This window comes from Podarcis erhardii (genome assembly GCF_964252035.2).
Source record: "Podarcis erhardii genome assembly, chromosome: 15".
Lineage (NCBI taxonomy): Eukaryota > Metazoa > Chordata > Lepidosauria > Squamata > Lacertidae > Podarcis > Podarcis erhardii.
The window spans coordinates 30790627-30808856 of record NC_138505.1 but is presented as its reverse complement, the minus strand read 5'-3'; the positions used below and the strand labels follow the sequence as shown (position 1 = coordinate 30808856).

At 46.0% G+C, this 18230-nt stretch overlaps 1 protein-coding gene across 1 annotated transcript in view; it reads left to right on the top strand.

Annotated features, from left to right (window-relative positions):
- The window catches only part of TXNRD2 (thioredoxin reductase 2), a 69280-nt gene that overhangs the window by 15205 nt on the left and 35845 nt on the right, over positions 1-18230 (top strand). The window contains exons 5-10 of the mRNA XM_081842804.1: positions 2389-2463; positions 2688-2763; positions 2942-3004; positions 3798-3868; positions 15205-15224; positions 16367-16458. Of these exons, the coding sequence (XP_081698930.1) occupies positions 2389-2463; positions 2688-2763; positions 2942-3004; positions 3798-3868; positions 15205-15224; positions 16367-16458 (397 nt within the window). The remainder of the gene's footprint in view (positions 1-2388; positions 2464-2687; positions 2764-2941; positions 3005-3797; positions 3869-15204; positions 15225-16366; positions 16459-18230) is intronic.

Sequence of the window (18230 nt, the reverse complement as noted above, 5' to 3'; positions counted from 1 at the left end):
AGCTCCACTCGCTGGACTGCTTGTAAATCAGGAGGCCCTACTGCTTCTGACATTGTATGGGAGGGACCAGGCTTTTGGATGCAGAAGGTCTTGTGTCTATTATCTAGCATCTGCAGTTGAAATGGATCAGGTGGCAAAGGATGGAAAAGACCCTTCTGGCTAAGGCCCTGTTGAACTGCCAGTAAGATGCAAGCCGAGAGGGACAAAAAGTATTATGCAACCTCATATGGAAACGTGGAAACTGGCCCTTGTGCAAGTGCCACGTGATATTAATGCTACACTTGCAAGCACCTACTCTCTGAAACTCCCTGCCCATTGATATTAAGGAAAGCGTCTTGGTGGGATGATTTTTCGGCACTGGCAGAAAAGCTTTTTTGTTTAGGCAAGGCTACTCAGCCATGCAATTACGTCATGCAATTTTAACAAGTACAGTGGTGCCCCGCAAGACGAACACATCGCAAGACGGAAAACCCGCTAGACGAAAGGGTTTTCTGTTTTGGAGGCGCTTCGCTAAACGAATTTCCCTATGGGCTTGCTTTGCAAGACGAAAATGTCTTGCGAGTTCCTGCAGGGTTTTTTTCGCTTTTTTCCCCCTTTTCCTAAGCCGCTAAGCCGCTTATCAGCTGATCCGCTAAAAGCCGCTAAACCGCTAATAGCGCTAATCCGCTAAGCTGTCAATGGGCTTGTCTCGCAAGACGAAAAAACCGCTATACGAAGAGCCTCACAGAATGGATTAATTTCGTCTTGCGAGGCACCACTGTACAGTGGTACCTCAGGTTACGGACGCTTCAGGTTACAGACGCTTCAGGTTACAGACTCTGCTAACCCAGAAATAGTACCTTAGGTTAAGAACATTACCTCAGGAAAGAGGTAAATAACAAATAACAAACTAAATATTGATGTATGTAATTTTTATTTCTCAATTATATTTAGTGGTAGTATGGCTGTATTGTTTCTTGTAACATAAAATCATTCAATAAAAGCTATTTTTTAAAAAATAACTACCTCAGGATAAGATCAGAAATCGCGTGGTGGCGGCGCGGCAGCAGCGGGAGGCCCCATTAGCTAGAGTGGTACCTCAGGTTAAGAACAGTTTCAGGTTAAGAACGGACCTCCAGAACGAATTAAGTTCTTAACCCAAGGTACCACTGTAGGTTTATTATGTGTATTTGTTTTTAGAACTGCCGGTTTTATTTGTACTTTGATAAATTTGTATGCCAGTTTGTTTTTAATGTGTTAATTTTATGAGTTTTTAAATGAATATTTTATATGGTTTTATGTAAAGTGCATGGTCGTTGTTGTTTAAAAATCAATTCAGCGATAGATGAATCTATTCAGATAAAAAATAAATAAGCAGCATATATTCCTGGGCCAGCTCGACACTCTGCTGGGCAGTCCAGAAGGGGACTGTGGTCTTGTTCTTGCACGCACGGTGTCATGTAACTTGACCATAACTTCAAGTGGTGCTTTTGCACATATTGTGGCCTCCACACTGCCTTTCCCACAAGTGGTTATGGGAAACTGCAGCCTCATACCTGGTGTTGCTTGGAAATCAAACAAAAGTCAGGGCCATTTTGAAATCGGTTATCAAAAGCAGTGCAAAAGCTTTGAAAGCCTTTGCCTGCCATCTTCGTTCAAAATGGCACCAAAACATAGGCAAAAACCATCATGCCAAATTTGCTTATGATTTGTGTGATGGGATAAGGGGCTGCTTGTGCGTAAGAGCTGAATCCCTCAGAGCTTTGCAATAAGTCTCAAAGCTCTCCTTTTGCGCGGAGCCCTCAAAGCATGACTCCCTCAATCGCTGGCAGAATCTGTCAGTGGGCGTTTCCGGAATTTGCGCCAACATAAGAGTTCCTTAACGGAAACTCTCCTTTGGGATTCTCGGCGTGACAGTTTCCTGCGAGGAGTAGGTTTTCCCAGAGGAGGTCCTGAGACCTCCCCGCTGTTTTCACTGGAAGTATCTTGGAGCCATCCCTCCGACTGAGTTTCTGCAGGAACTCTCTCTCTCCCCCTGCTGGTTCCTTCCTCTGCATCCGAGGGTCTCCTAGCCTCCTTGAGCCCCTCCACCACCTGACTCTCCGATGGCAGTTCCCTGACAATTTGCTTAAGAGATGTCCGGATACTTAGAGAACAGACAGATGAATGTCTTCTACAAAATACCTAGCAGAGGTGCTTTTTCTCTCATTATTCTCTTAAAACAAGGGATAGTTCAGTGGGCAGAGCCCGAGACTCTTAATCTCGTGGGTTCGAGCCCCACGTTGGGTGAAAGATTCCTACATTCCTGGGCTAGATGATCCTCGTGTTCCAGCTCTAGTATTCTGTGATTCTTCGTTTCCTGTTTTGTTTTAAAGCAAATATAACATTCCTATTCTTCTTTCTTCCCAGGTCTGCAATGTCAAAAGCTGTTCAAAACTACGTCAAATCCTTGAACTGGGGCCACAGGGTACAGCTGCAGGATAAGTAAATGCAATTCTTCTTTCTCACGCAGTCAAACTGTTTTTACTTAATAAGTATCAACTATTGTGTTACCAATAGATGTAATTAGGTCAGGACGTGCATCAGATCCAGCTGAATCCCAGATCAAGGCGATTCGGATCTACCCAGGAATAAGCTGGATCAGGTTGAGGATCGTGCTGCAAATGGAGTAGCATGGAAGCTACTGCTTTCTTTTTTCATTATAATAGGAAAGTGAAATACTTAAACGTGAAAGGCAGTTTTGTGGATCCACACACAATTCGTGGGCTGATGAAAGGCAAAGAGGTAAGTTGCTTGTCTATATTTTCCTTTGTTTTTTTAAAAAAATGCAATAAAATGTAGTTTTAATAGTTTTGCAAATACAGTAAAGGATTCTTTTGAATAGTGTACACATGCTCGGGCTTGGTGGCAGCTCTTTCCTTTAAACTCTCCTTTCTGATTTATTTTCATTTTTTATCCCCAGACATTGCTCACAGCAGAAAACATAGTCCTTGCCACGGGGGGAAGGCCTAAATATCCCACAAACGTAAGTTTTTTGCGTTAATCCAACCCTGGCTGGTGTTAACCATAGTTAGCGGCGGTACATCTGTCAAACTGCAGTTTGCAACAAGGAGGGGAGAGAAAGCCATCACACCTATACCCAGGCATGGATCCTGATTTGCAAGCTACGGCAAGTGGTAAACACTCTCAGCCCAAGGGCCATGTGGTCTTCTGGGCAACCATGTGAGGGCCACATTCCGGTGGTGGTCAAGGACTCCTGACCATTAGGTCCAGCCGTGGCCGACTCTGGGGTTGCGGCGCTCATTTTGCTTTACTGGCCGAGGGAGCCGGCGTACAGCTTCTGGGTCCTGTGGCCAGCAGGACTAAGCCGCTTCTGGCGAACCAGAGCAGTGCACGGAAACACTGTTTACCTTCCCACTGGAGTGGTCCCTATTTATCTACTTGCACTTTGATGTGCTTTTGAACTGCTAGGTTGGCAGGAGCTGGGACCGAGCAACGAGAGCTCACCCCGTTGCGGGGATTTGAACCGCGACCTTCTGATCGGCAAGTCCTAGGCTCCGTGGTTTAACCCGCAGCGCCACCCGCGTCCCTACATTCCGGTGATAGGCAGGGGCAAATTATGGCAGTGTGCCTCTCGGCACCAGTTTCTAGGAATTGGGGGTGGAAAACACCCAGGAGCTGCTGAAGATCTTCCTTTAGGTATTTGTTTGGCCACTGTAAGTGCAGGGCATTGGGCTAGATGGGCCTTTGGCCTGATGCAGCAGGCCTGCTCTTGTCTGCTTATGATGGTTGCACCTTTCTTTTGTTCTTTCTCTTAGGTTGCAGGAGCACGGGAGTATGGGATTACGAGTGACGATCTCTTCTGGCTGAAAAGGTCTCCTGGGAAAACGTAAGTATCGCAGATCGAGGTCTCCCACACGAGTGATAACATTTCTTCCCCAGAGCATGGGACGTTTGCGGTGGTTCCTTGCCTTGAATATCCCAGGGGCAAGAAGGAACGTACAGTGGTACCTTGGTTCTCAAACTTAATCCATTCCGGGAGTCAGGTCGACTTCCGAAACTGTTCGAAAACCAAGGCGCGGCTTCCGATTGGCTGCAGGAACTTCCTGCACTCAAACAGAAGTCACGTCGGACATTCGGCTTCCGAAAAACGTCCGCAAACTGTAACACTTGCTTCCGGGTTTGTGGCATTCGGGAGCCGATTTGTTTGTCAACTACAGTGGTATCTCAGGTTAAGAACTTAATTCGTTCTGGAGGTCCGTTCTTAACCTGAAACTGTTCTTAACCTGAAGCACCACTTTAGCTAATGGGGCCTCCCGCTGCCACCGCTGCGCGATTTCTGTTCTCATGCTGAAGCAAAGTTCTTAACCCAAGGTACTATTTTTGGGTTAGCGGAGTCTGTAACCTGAAGCGTATGTAACCCAAAGTACCACTGTAAGCCATTCGAGAACCAAGGTACCACTGTACAGTGGACCCTCTAGTTACGTACCGTTCTGGATGCGTAACTTTCGGGTTACAAACACTGCAAACCTGCAAGTGTATACTTCCAGGTTTCGCCGCGCGCGTGTGCAGAAGTGGCACCTCTGCCTACGGACTTTGTGGGTTGCAGACACCCCCAGAATGAATTTAATTCATATCTGGAGGGTCCACTGTATATAATGTTTTGCTGGCTGAATCTGCTGGGTCACTTGCTTGTCTATGTCAAGCATGGGAACAGGATATTAGTAAGGGGATAGATTCAGAAAAACGGGTCAGAAAAAGTGTGGGAGAAAACTCCATTTCCTTCCTCATCAGCAAAGCTTAAAGATAATTCTTTTAGTTTGGTTCATGGGTGATATCTGACTCTGAGATGAATATTTCAGTGCCACCCCAAATTTTGGGAGGGTGGGAGACTAGGTCCATGTTGCCATATGCAGTGGACATACGTGGTAGACAGTGACTGAAGAGTTTTAGAAGAAGCTCCGATAAAGATGCTTTATTGGTGGTTATCGGTTTCCTTTTCTGTTAGGGCGGTAGCCCAAAATTGGAAACCGGTAACAGCTTATTTGACGGAGGAGCGGTATTTTCAGGGTGGTAGCTATTAATGGGAAAACTTGTCAGTTTAGAGAATGTCAACATCCAAGGAGAATATACTGTATTTTTCGCCCTATAAGACGCACCCGACCATAAGACGCACCTAATTTTTAGAGGGGGAATGCAAGGGAAAAAATATTCTTTACAGGGAGCGCTGAGCAGAGCCTCCCGCCTGCATTTGCTCCATAAGACGCACACACATTTCCCTTTACTTTTTAGGAGGGGAAAAGTGTGTCTTATAGAGCAAAAAACACGGTGTGTGTGTGTGTGTGTAGGTGTGTGTGTATGTGTGTACACACACACACACACACATACATATATAGAAACGGTTCTGTTTTATTAAATACATTTTGGTCAAACAGCCCGATTGAGTGAACCAGTGTGGTACAACAGTTAAGGGTGTCAGGCTAGGACTTGGGAGACCAGACTTCAGATCCTTCCACTCTGACATGAAGCTCACTGGGTGACCTTGGGCGAGTCACGGCCTCTCAGCCTAACCTACCTCACAGGGCTGTTATGAGGATAAAATGTGGAGAACCACGTACACGACTGTAATGGTTCTAGGGGTTGCTCGTGCGTAAGTCGTCGCCACACCTGGCTGAGTTACCTGGGTGAACCCTATTTTGTCCGGACAGCCACTCACCCGTGGCTGTCTCAGTCGCTGGCAGAATCCGTCAGTGGGCGTTTCTTGAACTTCTTCCAGCAAAGAAGCTCTTTGACGCCTAGTCTCCACCTACTCTCCCTGCGCGGAAGTCTTCTGCGCAGGGAGGGTGTGGGCAGCGGAGGACCCGTGCTCTCCCCACTGGTCTCCGGCGAGGAGTCATGGAGCAACCTCGCCGATTCCCCCATCTGCCCCCCTTCTCCACTGGTGCTACGAGGATTTCCCTCCCCAAAAGATGGGCTGCTTCTCTCCCTCCTAGGACGCTCTCCAGAATCCCTCTGGAGCCCTCCCTCTCCCTCTGGCTCCGATGGCAGTTCCCTGACAACGACCTTGAGCTCCTGGGAGGGAAAAAAGTGGGATATCCATGCAATAATTAAACTCCCAGCGTGAGTTAACAGAGGCCATGTAAGAACGGTGACTTCTAGATTATAAAGCCCCACTGTAGATTTCAATCAGTGTTGATGGTATGCAATAAGCAAAAGTGACAGCGATATATTTTTTAAGCATACAGTCCCCGTTTTGTTGATTTCTCTTTTGCTGGTCGCTTGCCACAAGAGGGCAGCAAGTGCTTTAAGATGCAGACTCGATCACCTACTTTGGTTTATGTAATTCTAGAGTCTCTTCTCCATACATCTGTTGTGTCTTCTATCGGAGTTGGCGGCAGAGGAGGAGGGGAAGAATACAATTTGCTTTGTTGCTAACAGTGATAACTTGGCAGAGTTCAAGGGGCTTGAAAACAGCTGAAGTTCAAAGCGCAGGGTGGTGGTGGAAGGAATTATCGTTATCAGTGCCTTTTTTTTTCCTGGGGGGACCCCTAAACATTTTGTGAATCGTTGTACAGTGGTACCTCGGGTTATATACGCTTCAGGTTACAGACTCCGCTAACCCAGAAATAGTGCTTCAGGTTAAGAACTTTGCTTCAGGATGAGAACAGAAATCGTGCTCTGGCAGCGCGGCGGCAGAGGAGGCCCCATTAGCTAAAGTGGTGCTTCAGGTTAAGAACAGTTTCAGGTTAAGTACGGACCTCCGGAACGAATTAAGTACTTAACCCGAGGTACCACTGTAGAGTTGTACCTTGGTTTCCGAACAGCCTAGTTCTCGAATGTTTTGGCTTCCGAACAATCAAAACCTGGAAGTGAGTGTTCCGATTTTCCAACGTTTTTTTGGAAACCAAATGTCTGACACAACTTCCACAGCTTCCAATCGGAAGCCGCACTTTGGTTTTTGAACATTTTGGAAGTCGGACGGACTTCTGGAACGGATTCCGTTTGACTTCCAAGGTACAACTGCACTTTTATCCATTTGCTGTATTTACTTTTCCCGATTTGAACTATTTTGTTGTTGCTGTTGTTTAGTCATTTTAGTCGTGTCCGACTCTTTGTGACCCCCTGGACCAGAGCACGCCAGGCACTCCTGTCTTCCACTGCCTCCCGCAGCTTGGTAAAACTCATGCTGGTAGCTTTGAGAACACTGTCCAACCATCTCATCCTCTGTCATCCCCTTCTCCTTATGTCCTCCATCTTTCCCAACATCAGGGTCTTTTTCAGGGAGTCTTCTCTTCTCATGAGATGGCCAAATTATTGGAGCCTCAGCTTCAGGATCTGTCCTTCCAGTGAGTACTTAGGGCTGATTTCCTTAAGAGGGGATCGGTTTGATCTTCTTGCAGTCCATGGGACTCTCAAGAGTTGCCTCCAGCACCATAATTCAAAAGCATCAATTCTTCGGCGACCAGCCTTCTTTATGGTCTTTATGATTTGAACTATAAAATGGTGATTTTCTTGAGTCGAGAGTACCCCTAAACATTTTTTGGCAGCGGGGGGTGACACTGATCGTTATCCTAGAATTGTAGAGTTGGAAAGGGACCCTGAGGACCATCTAGAGATCAGCCTCGTGCAATGCAGGAACCGGCAGCTGTCCCATACGGGGATCAAACCTGCAACCTTGGCATGATCATTACCATGCTCTAACCAACTGAGCTATCCAGTGGGTTGGATTCAGTTGATTTCACCAGCAGCCAATCAGACCTTATCCTTTATCTATTCCATTTTTATCCTGTCTTCCTCCCGTGAGCTCATGGTGGTAAACATGGTTCTCGTTCTCCTTACTTAACTCCCACAACAGCCCTGCTGTGCTCAGTCTCCTTTACTGGTTTCCAGTTGCTGTTAAGTTGGGACTCATTTGCTCGTGAGATTGTCTTACTCCATATATCCCAACTGGACCGCTTCAATTGGTGGAATTGGCACTGTTACAAGCGCTACGCCAATACAGTGGTGCCCCGCAAGACGAATGCCTCGCAAGACGGAAAACCCGCTAGACGAAAGGGTTTTCCGTTTTGGAGGTGCTTCGCAAAACGAATTTCCTATGGGCTTGCTTCGCAAGACGAAAAAGTCTTGCGAGTTCCTGCGGGTTTTTTTTCCTTTTCCCCCAGCCGCTAAGCCGCTTATCAGCTGATCCGCTAAGCCGCTAATAGCGCTAATCCGCTAAGCCGTCAATGGGCTTGCTTCGCAAGACGAAAAAACCGCAAGACGAAGAGACTCGCGGAACGGATTCTTTTCGTCTTGCGAGGCACCACTGTACCTGTTCCATATTTGTAAGAAAACTTACCTTTCAGGGTGTTAGCACCTTGACTATGGAACTCCTTCCTCTTGACATCAGGCAAGTGCCTTTGCTGTACTCTTTTTGGTGTCTGCAAAAAACATTTCAGACAAGCCTCCCCAAATATGCTGTATGCTGGTGTGTGCTTTAATCTGGTTTTGTTTGTTTGTTTATCACTGATTTTGTTTTATTTTTTAATTAAATAGTTGTTTTTAACTGTTTTTACTGATAATTTTATTCTTTTTTTGTAAACCCCTTTTAGGTTTTGGGGGGTTGCCATTTTTACAATCAGTGAGCATGTAAATTTTACCCCACCCCCACCCCCCCAAAAAAAACAAATTGAAAAGAAGGGACATGGGCTAGCAGAGATCCATTAATTTCGATGGGTCTACTCAAAGCTGAACGTAATTGGATGCCACCCTTTTTGCATTGGTTCTGTTCATCCTCGCCCAGGTAAACAGGGTGGTGGCCTTTTGATAGTGCTGAAAGCAAGATAAACTGAACCTGCAGTTGGTTGCAGTATATCAGTCACCTCTTGGATTTTGGGAGCGTGATTTATGTGAGGAAATTGTGTGTGTGTGTGTGTTTTAAAAAAAGAAGAAGCCAAGAAAAGCTAAACACGAGATTTATCCCTGTGAGATATTTCTCTGTAAATGTGGCTTTTGTCCAGTGCAAGTTGTAACAGTGTAATGTGGGAGTCCTGTGTTTATAAGTTGCATTCCTAAGCTTTAGTCAAAATAAGCCTTGAGGCCTACAGTAGCACTTCTGTACTTTATCAGACTGTGTTACGGCAGACGGAGAGCGAGAGCCGGTGCATTCAGCAACAATTTGTTTCTGTCAAACGAATTTCCCGTAGAAATGTTCCCATGATTCAGTTTAATGCCTTGACATTTGAAAACAATAATAATCTCCCAACTTTGCTTTGCATCTATGTGCTCTGCCTCTGTTTTACCTCTCTCTCTCTCTGTGTGTGTGTGTGTGTGTGTGTGTGTGTGTGTGTATATATATATATATATATATATATATATATATAAACTATATATGAGCTACACAGTCAGCAGCACAGGGGAGCCTTTGCCAAGCTGCCGCCTTCCAAGTTGTTTTTGTTGTTATTTAATATATTTACATACTCCAGTTCTCCCAAGTGGGGGTTCAAGGCAGTTTACAGGATTTAAAAACAACATTGTAAAATACAGAGTAATAAAAACAAACAAGTTAGTTTAGAGCAGCCTTTCTCAACCTGTGGGTCCCCAGATGTTGTTGGACTACAACTCTCATCACCCCTAGCTAGCAAGGCCAGAGCCCAGGAATGATGGGAGTTGTAGTCCAGCATCTGGGGACCCACAGGTTGAGAACCGCTGGTTTAGAGCATGAGACTCTTAATCCCAAAGTTGTGGGTTCAAGCCCCATGTTGGGCAAAAAGTTTCCTGCATTTAATAATAATAATAATAATAATAATAATAATAATAATAATAATAATTTTTATTTATACCCCACCCAGCTGGCTGGGTTGCCCCAGCCACTCTGGGCAGCTTCCAACATACCCCAAAATAATAAAACATCAAACAGTAATACTAACGATCAGATCCTATGTTTAAAAAGTCACAAGAACTTTAAAATAAACAACTTTTATCAAATAAAGCAATATTCAATAATCCATTAGAGTCCCATAGTAAATAAAATTAAACACCAGCAAATAATAATTTAAACAGTTTGCACTCATCAGTTACAATAAAAGATTACTACTCTAGAATCAATAAAATGGCAGCAAATCACAGTGCATAAAATACCACAAAACGTACAAAACCATGTAAAAGGATCAAGCTGAGAACAAGGACACACAGCTTATTTTTCAAAACTATCGCTGAACTCTCTTCCCAACTGCTTCAGCTGTTCTCAAAGTCATGGACTGGGAAAGGCTCCTGGGGCTGGACGGTGGGGCAAGGCAGGTGGAAAAGGCATTGCCTGCAAAAAGTCTCCCTCTCCTCTCACTTCAGGGAGTTGAACTAGATGGCTCTTGTGGTCCCTTCCAGCTATGATTCTAGAAAAGGCGCTGAAAATACAACTACCGGCATCACAAGGCCATGATTCAGATCCATACGGCAACTGGATTTGGAGTCCAGTGTACAGTTCTGGCCACCTCGCCTCAAAAGGGATAATGCAGAGCTGGAAGCAGGTGGCGCTGTGGGTTAAACCACAAAGCCTAGGACTTGCCGATCAGAAGGTTGGCGGTTCGAATCCCCGTGACGGGGTGAGCTCCCGTTGCTCGGTCCCTGCTCCTGCCAACCTAGCAGTTCGAAAGCACCTCAAAGTGCAAGTAGATAAACAGGTACTGCTCCGGCAGGAAGGTAAACGGCGTTTCCGTGCGTTGCTCTGGTTCGCCAGAAGCGGCTTAGTCCTGCTGACCACATGAGCTGGAAGCTGTATGCCGGCTCCCTCGGCCAATAAAGCAAGACGAGCGCCGCAACCCCAGAGTCGGCCACGACGGGACCTAATGGTCAGGGGTCCCTTTACCCCTTTACCTTTTAGAGTTGGAAGAGGTTCAGAAAAGGGCAGCCAAAATGACCTGTGAGGAAAGGTAGCAGCATTTGGGACTTTTTTGTTTAGAGAAAAAGTGAGTACCGTACTTTTCCCTGTATAAGACTTGACTTTTTTCTTTAAAAATTATGCTAAAAAGTGGGGATCGTCTTATACATGGATAGTGCATAGGGTGGACATTTGATAGGCCGCTGCCACAGCTGTCAGCAGCTATTGGGCGTGTTATTGGTTGTTGCATCCAGGGCTGGTGTTGATTGGCTGACGCTGCAGCAGTTGGCGAGGTGACAGACGAGAGGCAGATTTTTCGCCGCGTGCAGAAAAAATTCAGCAATCCCGCCTAAATAAAGCTCAACAACCCTGTCCCCCCCCCATTTTCTTAATTTTGAGTCCCCCAAAGTAGGGTGCGTCTTATACATGGGGGTGTCTTATACACAGAAAAGTACGGTAACAGGCGGCAAGATAGAATTTTGTAAAATTACGCATGGTGCTCAGAAACTGGGCAGAGAACATGTTCCTCTCCCTCATGCCTAACGCTAGAACTCGTGGAACCGCTGGAGGATTCAGGGAAGGGAAAAGGAACAACTTCTTCACAAAGCGCATTGTTAAACTGCAGAACTCACTCCCACAAGAGGCAGTCCCAACTGGGACGGCTTTAAAAAGAGGATTAGACAAATTCATGAGGGGAAAGGCTACCAGTGACGACTACTGCTGCTATTACTATTATTTATTAAAGTTCTATACCACCCTTTATCTCAAGATCACAGGGCAATTTGCAATACGAAAACATAAAAATGCATATCATAATAACAAACAAAACAGCAGCAACACCCCCAACACAGTTTAAAAGGCTATTGATGGTTTAATAAGCCAAAGGCCTGGGACAAGAGGAATGTTTCTGCCTGGCGCCTAAAGATTATGTGACAAAGGCTATGCCCTGCCTCTATAGCTGGAGGCAGCAGTGCGCCTGAATACTGCAGGGGGTGGAAAGGGCTCTTGTGCTCAAATCCTGCTTGCATCTGGTTGGCTGCTGTCAGAACAGGATCCTGCACTAGGCGGGCCATTGGCCTGATCCAGCAGGCTCTCCTTACATGGATAGAAATCCGCCCCGTTTCCCACGTGCAAACGGGCATACCTTTAACATTAAGTAACGTTTGACGTTCATGACTTGTGAGAGGGCAGAAAAAGCATCACGCTTCTTCATTTTGATTCATTGGCTGCTGCCACTGCTTGCTCCACCCGCCAACCCCCACCTGTCCCCTTTGCCAACCGCCCTTCCTGCACAGTTGACCAACCCCCTTCCTTTTACACCTCACAGACCCGCCCCTCGCATGCCTGTTGGCTGTCACAAACTGAAGCGTGACGGCAGCCTTACGTTTTTATGTATATAGGTAGATATGCTCTTATAACAGGGGGAAGAAACATCATCAGCAGATGTTAACAGTGAAAGCATTCTGCCGATCCCGATTTAAGAATACAAATGAACGTTGGCAATCTGTACGTCCCATTAAGGTATCCAAATGAGATTGGATTTAGCTATGCCTTCCGATGTAGGAGGGGCAGTGAGAACTTCCTCTCAATGAATCGCAGGTGGTGGGTGTTTCTCCTCCCACCCTTCCTGGACATTTACAAACACGAGGGCTCGCAGGGTCCCACTTTCCTTGCTCATCTGTTCACCCCCCACCCCCAGGAATACCATTTTAAGAGCGCCTGAACATCCGCAAAGTGTCACGCTCTTGTCTGTCTCCATTGTGGAAGCCAAATCTCAGGTCTGATCCTCCTGAGCCCCATCTATTCTCAGAAGCCGAATCATGGTTTATGAGAGCCGGACAATTGCAAGCCCGCCCTGTCTGTGCAGGAGCCGTAAGATAATATCTCTAGGCGCATTCCTGTCACTCCACCCCTCGTGGCGCGGCGGAGGGTGGGTGATTCTCGTCGGGGCACCCACAGCATTATTTGAAGAGCCTGCTTTTTTTGGTTTCTTTCTGAGGTGGAATTATATTATTAGTACCTCTTGGGGATTAGCTTTGACATGGCTATTATGTGATCTAGCGTTGCCTTATCCTTTTGAAAGGGCCAATGCGCAGGGCCACCCACACGTTAGTTTGCCTTGCTGAGGAGTTGCTGTCTTAATGTACAATATTTGCACATTCTTTCCATCTCTACCTCTCTCCCCAAGTTAAAATCTGCCTGCAGATTATCCTCATTAATTTCCCCCTCCTCCTTTCTTTGAGTTTTTCTCTTTCCTGCCATCAGGGCAGCCTTTTCGCAAACAGCTCAGTTTTTCAGAAGGAGCCCCTCCCACATCACAACCCAAAACCACTGTCTTCCCCTCCATCATTTTCTTTTTAAAAATGGTTTTGTAGTGAAATGGTTTGGATTTTTTCTGTTAAGAAACCTGGCTGGCAAACTGTTTTATTTCCACTTTGATGAGGGGGCAGAAAGGATTAATGGGTACAGCATCAACCTTCGTCTGATTGGCCACTTGGATGTATTGGTTAAGAAGGAACATATAAGAAAGATAGGAAGCTGCGTTATTCTGAGTCAGACCATTGTAAGAGACCAAATGTGCCTGGTATCACATTATGCACACACATATTGAAAAGGAACAAAAAACTGCACCCCCACTCCATCCTACTTTCTGCCCTGGCCAGTCCAAACTGACATGGCTTGGAATGTGTTGGAGTACATCTGCCAATCCGCTCCTACCCAGAATTTCTGTGCCCTCCCTGTGGAAATCTGATACAGTTTGACAGTATAGCTCTCTATCTCTGTCCTTGGACCAAGTCCCATTAAGTTCAATGGCCCTTTCATCCCAGTTCAGTGCCTGTAATGTTGTAGCCATGATTGTCTAATGGTTTTAATAATCAACTTAGGTAAAGGTAAAGGGACCCCTGACCATTAGGTCCAGTCGTGACCGACTCTGGGGTTGCGGTGCTCATCTCGCTTTATTGGCCGAGGGAGCCGGCGTACAGCTTCCGGGTCATGATTAAGCCGCTTCTGGCGAACCAGAGCAGCGCACGGAAACGCCGTTTACCTTCCCGCTGGAGTGGTACCTATTTATCTACTTGCACTTTGACATGCTTTCAAACTGCTAGGTTGGCAGGAGCAGGGACCGAGCAACGGGAGCCCACCCCATTGCAGGGATTCGAACCGCCGACCTTCTGATCGGCAAGTCCTAGGCTCTGTGGTTTAACCCACAGCGCCACCCGCTTCCCACAAATAATCAACTTAAGACTCCTTTAATCATGTGCAAGCTAAACAAGCTATAGCTTAGGGCCCTACTCTCTTGGGCCCCCCAAAAAAACATTAAAGGGAAAAAACTGGATGTACATTTCCAAAATATAAGATAAAAAACAAACACAATAAAACCTACATACAGCAACAGTGTTTTGTGTTGTGTTGGCTCCTATGATATAAGCAATGGACCCCGCCTGCTAGCCGGCTCCCTAAAATATTACTGGTTTGCTCATTTCTATATATAAGGTGCCTACATTCTGCATAGACTTTGCATTCTGCATGGACTTTTCAACAATTACTTTGATAAAATACATATTTTTTATGTGCAAATGGCTTTAGATACTTATTAGGTCCATAAATTACCATATAGCATATATTCAACACAAAAAACAGCGGCAATTTGTTGTTGACAAAGGACAGGTAGACATATAAAGGGCCCCATTATCTTCAGTAGCTGAGGGCCTCGTCAAACCTAAATCCAGCCCTGATCGGGTGACAGCTTAACAAGGGTTAAGGTAGAGGTAGATCTTAACCCTTGTCTCACACAGAAGGAAGTGGACCCTCCCGATGCTCACCTGGGCGTTTGCTTTCTGGGATTTCATTTGAACCCACGTTGCTGAGAAATCTCATCTGAATCACTTTCTCACATAGAACGTCAGTGCTGTTGATGGCCTATTGTGAAATACAACAACAAATATCTTCGCCAGTCTGAAGGGGCTGTAGGCGTGCTTAGGATTGTAGCTTGGCCTTGCAATTCTGTACATATTTACTCAGAAGCTAGTCCTACTGTGTTCCATGCAGCTTACTTCCCACGAAGTGCTTTTTTGGGTTTGCAGCCTCAACATTTTCGATCACTGGAGGTGCTTTGGGAACATCATGTAATTTCTAGCTGTTTTAACTTTTCAAAACGGGCACCCCAGTTGTTAAGCTCCGCGTATGTTTCGTTTTTGAAAAGCTGTTTTTTCTCTATCCCTGTCTACCTGTGAAACCTGAGATGTCTTTCTGTGCAATTTACCTGTTATTATGCCGCACTGTGCCCCAGAAAATAATTTGTTTTGTTTATAGCAATATTCCCCATCTCATTCCTCTTCTCTTTTCTTCCCCTGCTTCGCATTGAACAGGTTGGTTGTCGGAGCCAGCTGTATCTTTTGTAAACGCTGTAACGATTTATTATATCACGTGACCCATTTACATTTCCTGTGAAGGTTCAATAGTCTCAAGTGTTGAAATCCATGGTTAAAATAAATCCATGGTTTAATTGTCACGGGGAGCCCTTAGCAGCCAGCAACCATGGTCTGGTTAACCACTTTTATCTTATTCATTGACTTTGTTCCACGACAGATCACCACACCTTTACAACATTTGTGCTACTGACTCTCAAACTTTGGAGTTGTTGAACTATAGACAACAAATCAGGTCTACTAGACCCAACACTTTAAATCCATGGAGGCTAAAGTTTTTCCTGGGGCTCCTCCAGGATTAGGAACCCTGAAACTTAAGGTTCATTACTTTGATAGCCCCAGTGCCCATCAGCTGTCGGGTGGTGAGTTCAACCCTGATGAGTTAACTGTGCAGCTGAGACTAGTGACTGGGAGTGGACACTGGGACCATATAACCCTGGTCCCAAAGGATCTACACTGGCTTCCAATATGTTTTCAAGCACAATTCAAAGTGTTGGTGCTGACTTTTAAAGCCCTAAACGGCCTTGGACCAGTATACCTGAAGGAGTATCTCCACCCCATCATTCAGCCCATATACTGAGGTCCAGCTCCAAGGGCCTTCTGGAGGTTCCCTCACTGCAAGAAGTGAAGTTTCAGGGAACCAGGCAGAGGGCCTTCTCGGTAGTGGCGTCCTCCCTGTGGAATGCCCTCCCACCAGATGTCAAGGAAATAAACAACTATCTGACTTTTAGAAGACATCTGAAGGCAGCCCTGTTTATGGAAGTTTTTAATGTTTGATGTTTTATTATGTGTTGGAAGCCGCCCAGAGTGCCTGGGGAAACCCAGCCAGATGGGTAAGGTATAAATAATAAAATTATTATTATGAGTACATACACCAAGGCCACCTCTGCTCCACAGAAAGAAGCCTCGCCAGCCCTGTGCTTTGCCTGGCCCTTTGCCCTGCGGTTCTCAGACCCCCAACAACCAGCTGGATGATAGGTGCTTGAGAAGCATCGCACTGGGTTGGACAAAACATGGCTGCCTTACGTCTTGCTGTTCCACTTCTTGTCCATTTGCCCTCTCAAAATACTTGAGCTGTTTTCCTTGAGCCGCAACCCTCCAGATGTTTCCCTCGAATGTGCTGGCTTTCTCACTGGCCTCGGACTGAACGCGACAGTTATGATGAGGAGCATCCCACTCCGAGGATTTGACCAGGTAAGTTGTTTGCTGTTTTTCGGGCACCCGACTCTGGCTTCTAGGTTTTGCTGGCAGGTGGTTTCCAAGCTCTTTTGCTGCTTTCTGCCTGAGTCTACACGGTGTAGGGCTTGGCTGTCAGATATCAGAAGAGGTCTCCTGCTCGTGTAAAGGTAAAAAGGTCAAGGACCCCTGGACAGCTAAGTCCAGTCAAAGGTGACTATGGGGTTGTGGTGCTCATCTCGCTTTAAGGCCAAGAGAGCCAGTGTTTTTCCACAGACAGCTTTCCAGGTCATGTGGCCAGCATGATTAAACTGCTTCTGGCGCAACGGAAAACTGTGACGGAAACCAGAATGCACAGAAATGCCGTTTACCTTCCCGCCACAGCGGTACCTATTTATCTACTTGCACTGGTGTGCTTTCAAACTGCTAGGGTGGCAGGAGCTGGGACCGAGCAACAGGGGCTCACTCCGTTGTGGGGATTTGAACCGCCGACCTTCGGCAAGCCCAAGAGGCTCTGTGGTTTAGACCACAGCACCACCCGTGTCCTTATTCACGGTTCATCAAGCCCAATGCTGTCACTCTGGACAGATCACCATCCTTAGGCAGCGATCTTTCTCAAGGGCCCCCAGCAGACTCTTCCCCCCCCCCCAGGTGAGGGGTCGGGTCCCTTCTGGGATAAAATAGGCACGGGGGCTCAAGTCAGCACAGGCTGAAAGGGAAACAGGAGTGTTAAGTTTCAGAAGAGAACAAACATCTTGCCCCCCACTTTTTTGGGGCCAGTTGCAACTGAGAGCATGTATTTTTAAATTTATTTTAAAAAAGCCAAACACCAGCACTTAAATTCTCCTGTGTGGGCGTTTTGTGATATTTCCTTTACACGACTACCAGACTCATCCTTTGACGGATGACAGTTTTGACTTATTGCCATCAACAGCTGTGGCATCTTTTTTGAACAAAGTTGTCAGTAGGAGCGTTTAGAGCCTGACAGCAGCATGGCATTGGTTCAAACATTTGGAGATGTCTTCTGCAAAGGCATCTTTTCCATCTGTAAAACGAGCCCTCCAGGATACCTTAACGAGTCGTCTATATTGACAAGGCATCTGACAGGTGCCGTGGGGAGGGGATAAAACCCTTTGTGTTCTCAGGGCTAGGTATGAAGTACGGGGTTCAAACAACCTGGTTCCTTTGGGTGCCCAGGCACAGTTTGGGCACCGGGAACCATCTTTCTGCTAATCCCTCGTCCACACTGGATTGTAGGGACAAACTCAACTCACTTCCTATTTAAAAGTGAAGCTTCCAGATTTGCACACTCTAAAACAATTCGCGAATCGAAATGCTTCCATCTTTTGAAATTCTCACTTCTCTGAATTTTGCAATGCAGTTCTCCAGCCAAGCAATGTGCGCATTATGTTGGGATAACTTGTGCATAGATATGCATATGTTTATGAAGGTAACGTGAAAAATGCACTAGGTCGGGAGAAATTGCCTTGTGAAAATGTATATTGGGAGAAAATTGCACGGGAATCATATTTGTGGAATGCTTTCCCCCCAGGAAGACTCGCCTGGTGTCTTTGTTGTATATCTTTAGGCACTAGCCAAAAATGTTTCTTTTTCACCAGGCCTTTGGTTGGTTAACATTCTATGTCCTTTTAAATATGCTCGTGGGAAGGGGATTATTGGTTTGTTGCTATTTTTGTTCTTGTTTTTATTGTGTAGTTTGTGTTCTTGTTTTGTATTTTTATTTTGTGAACCGCCCTGTGATCTTCAGATTAAGGGTGGTATACAAAATT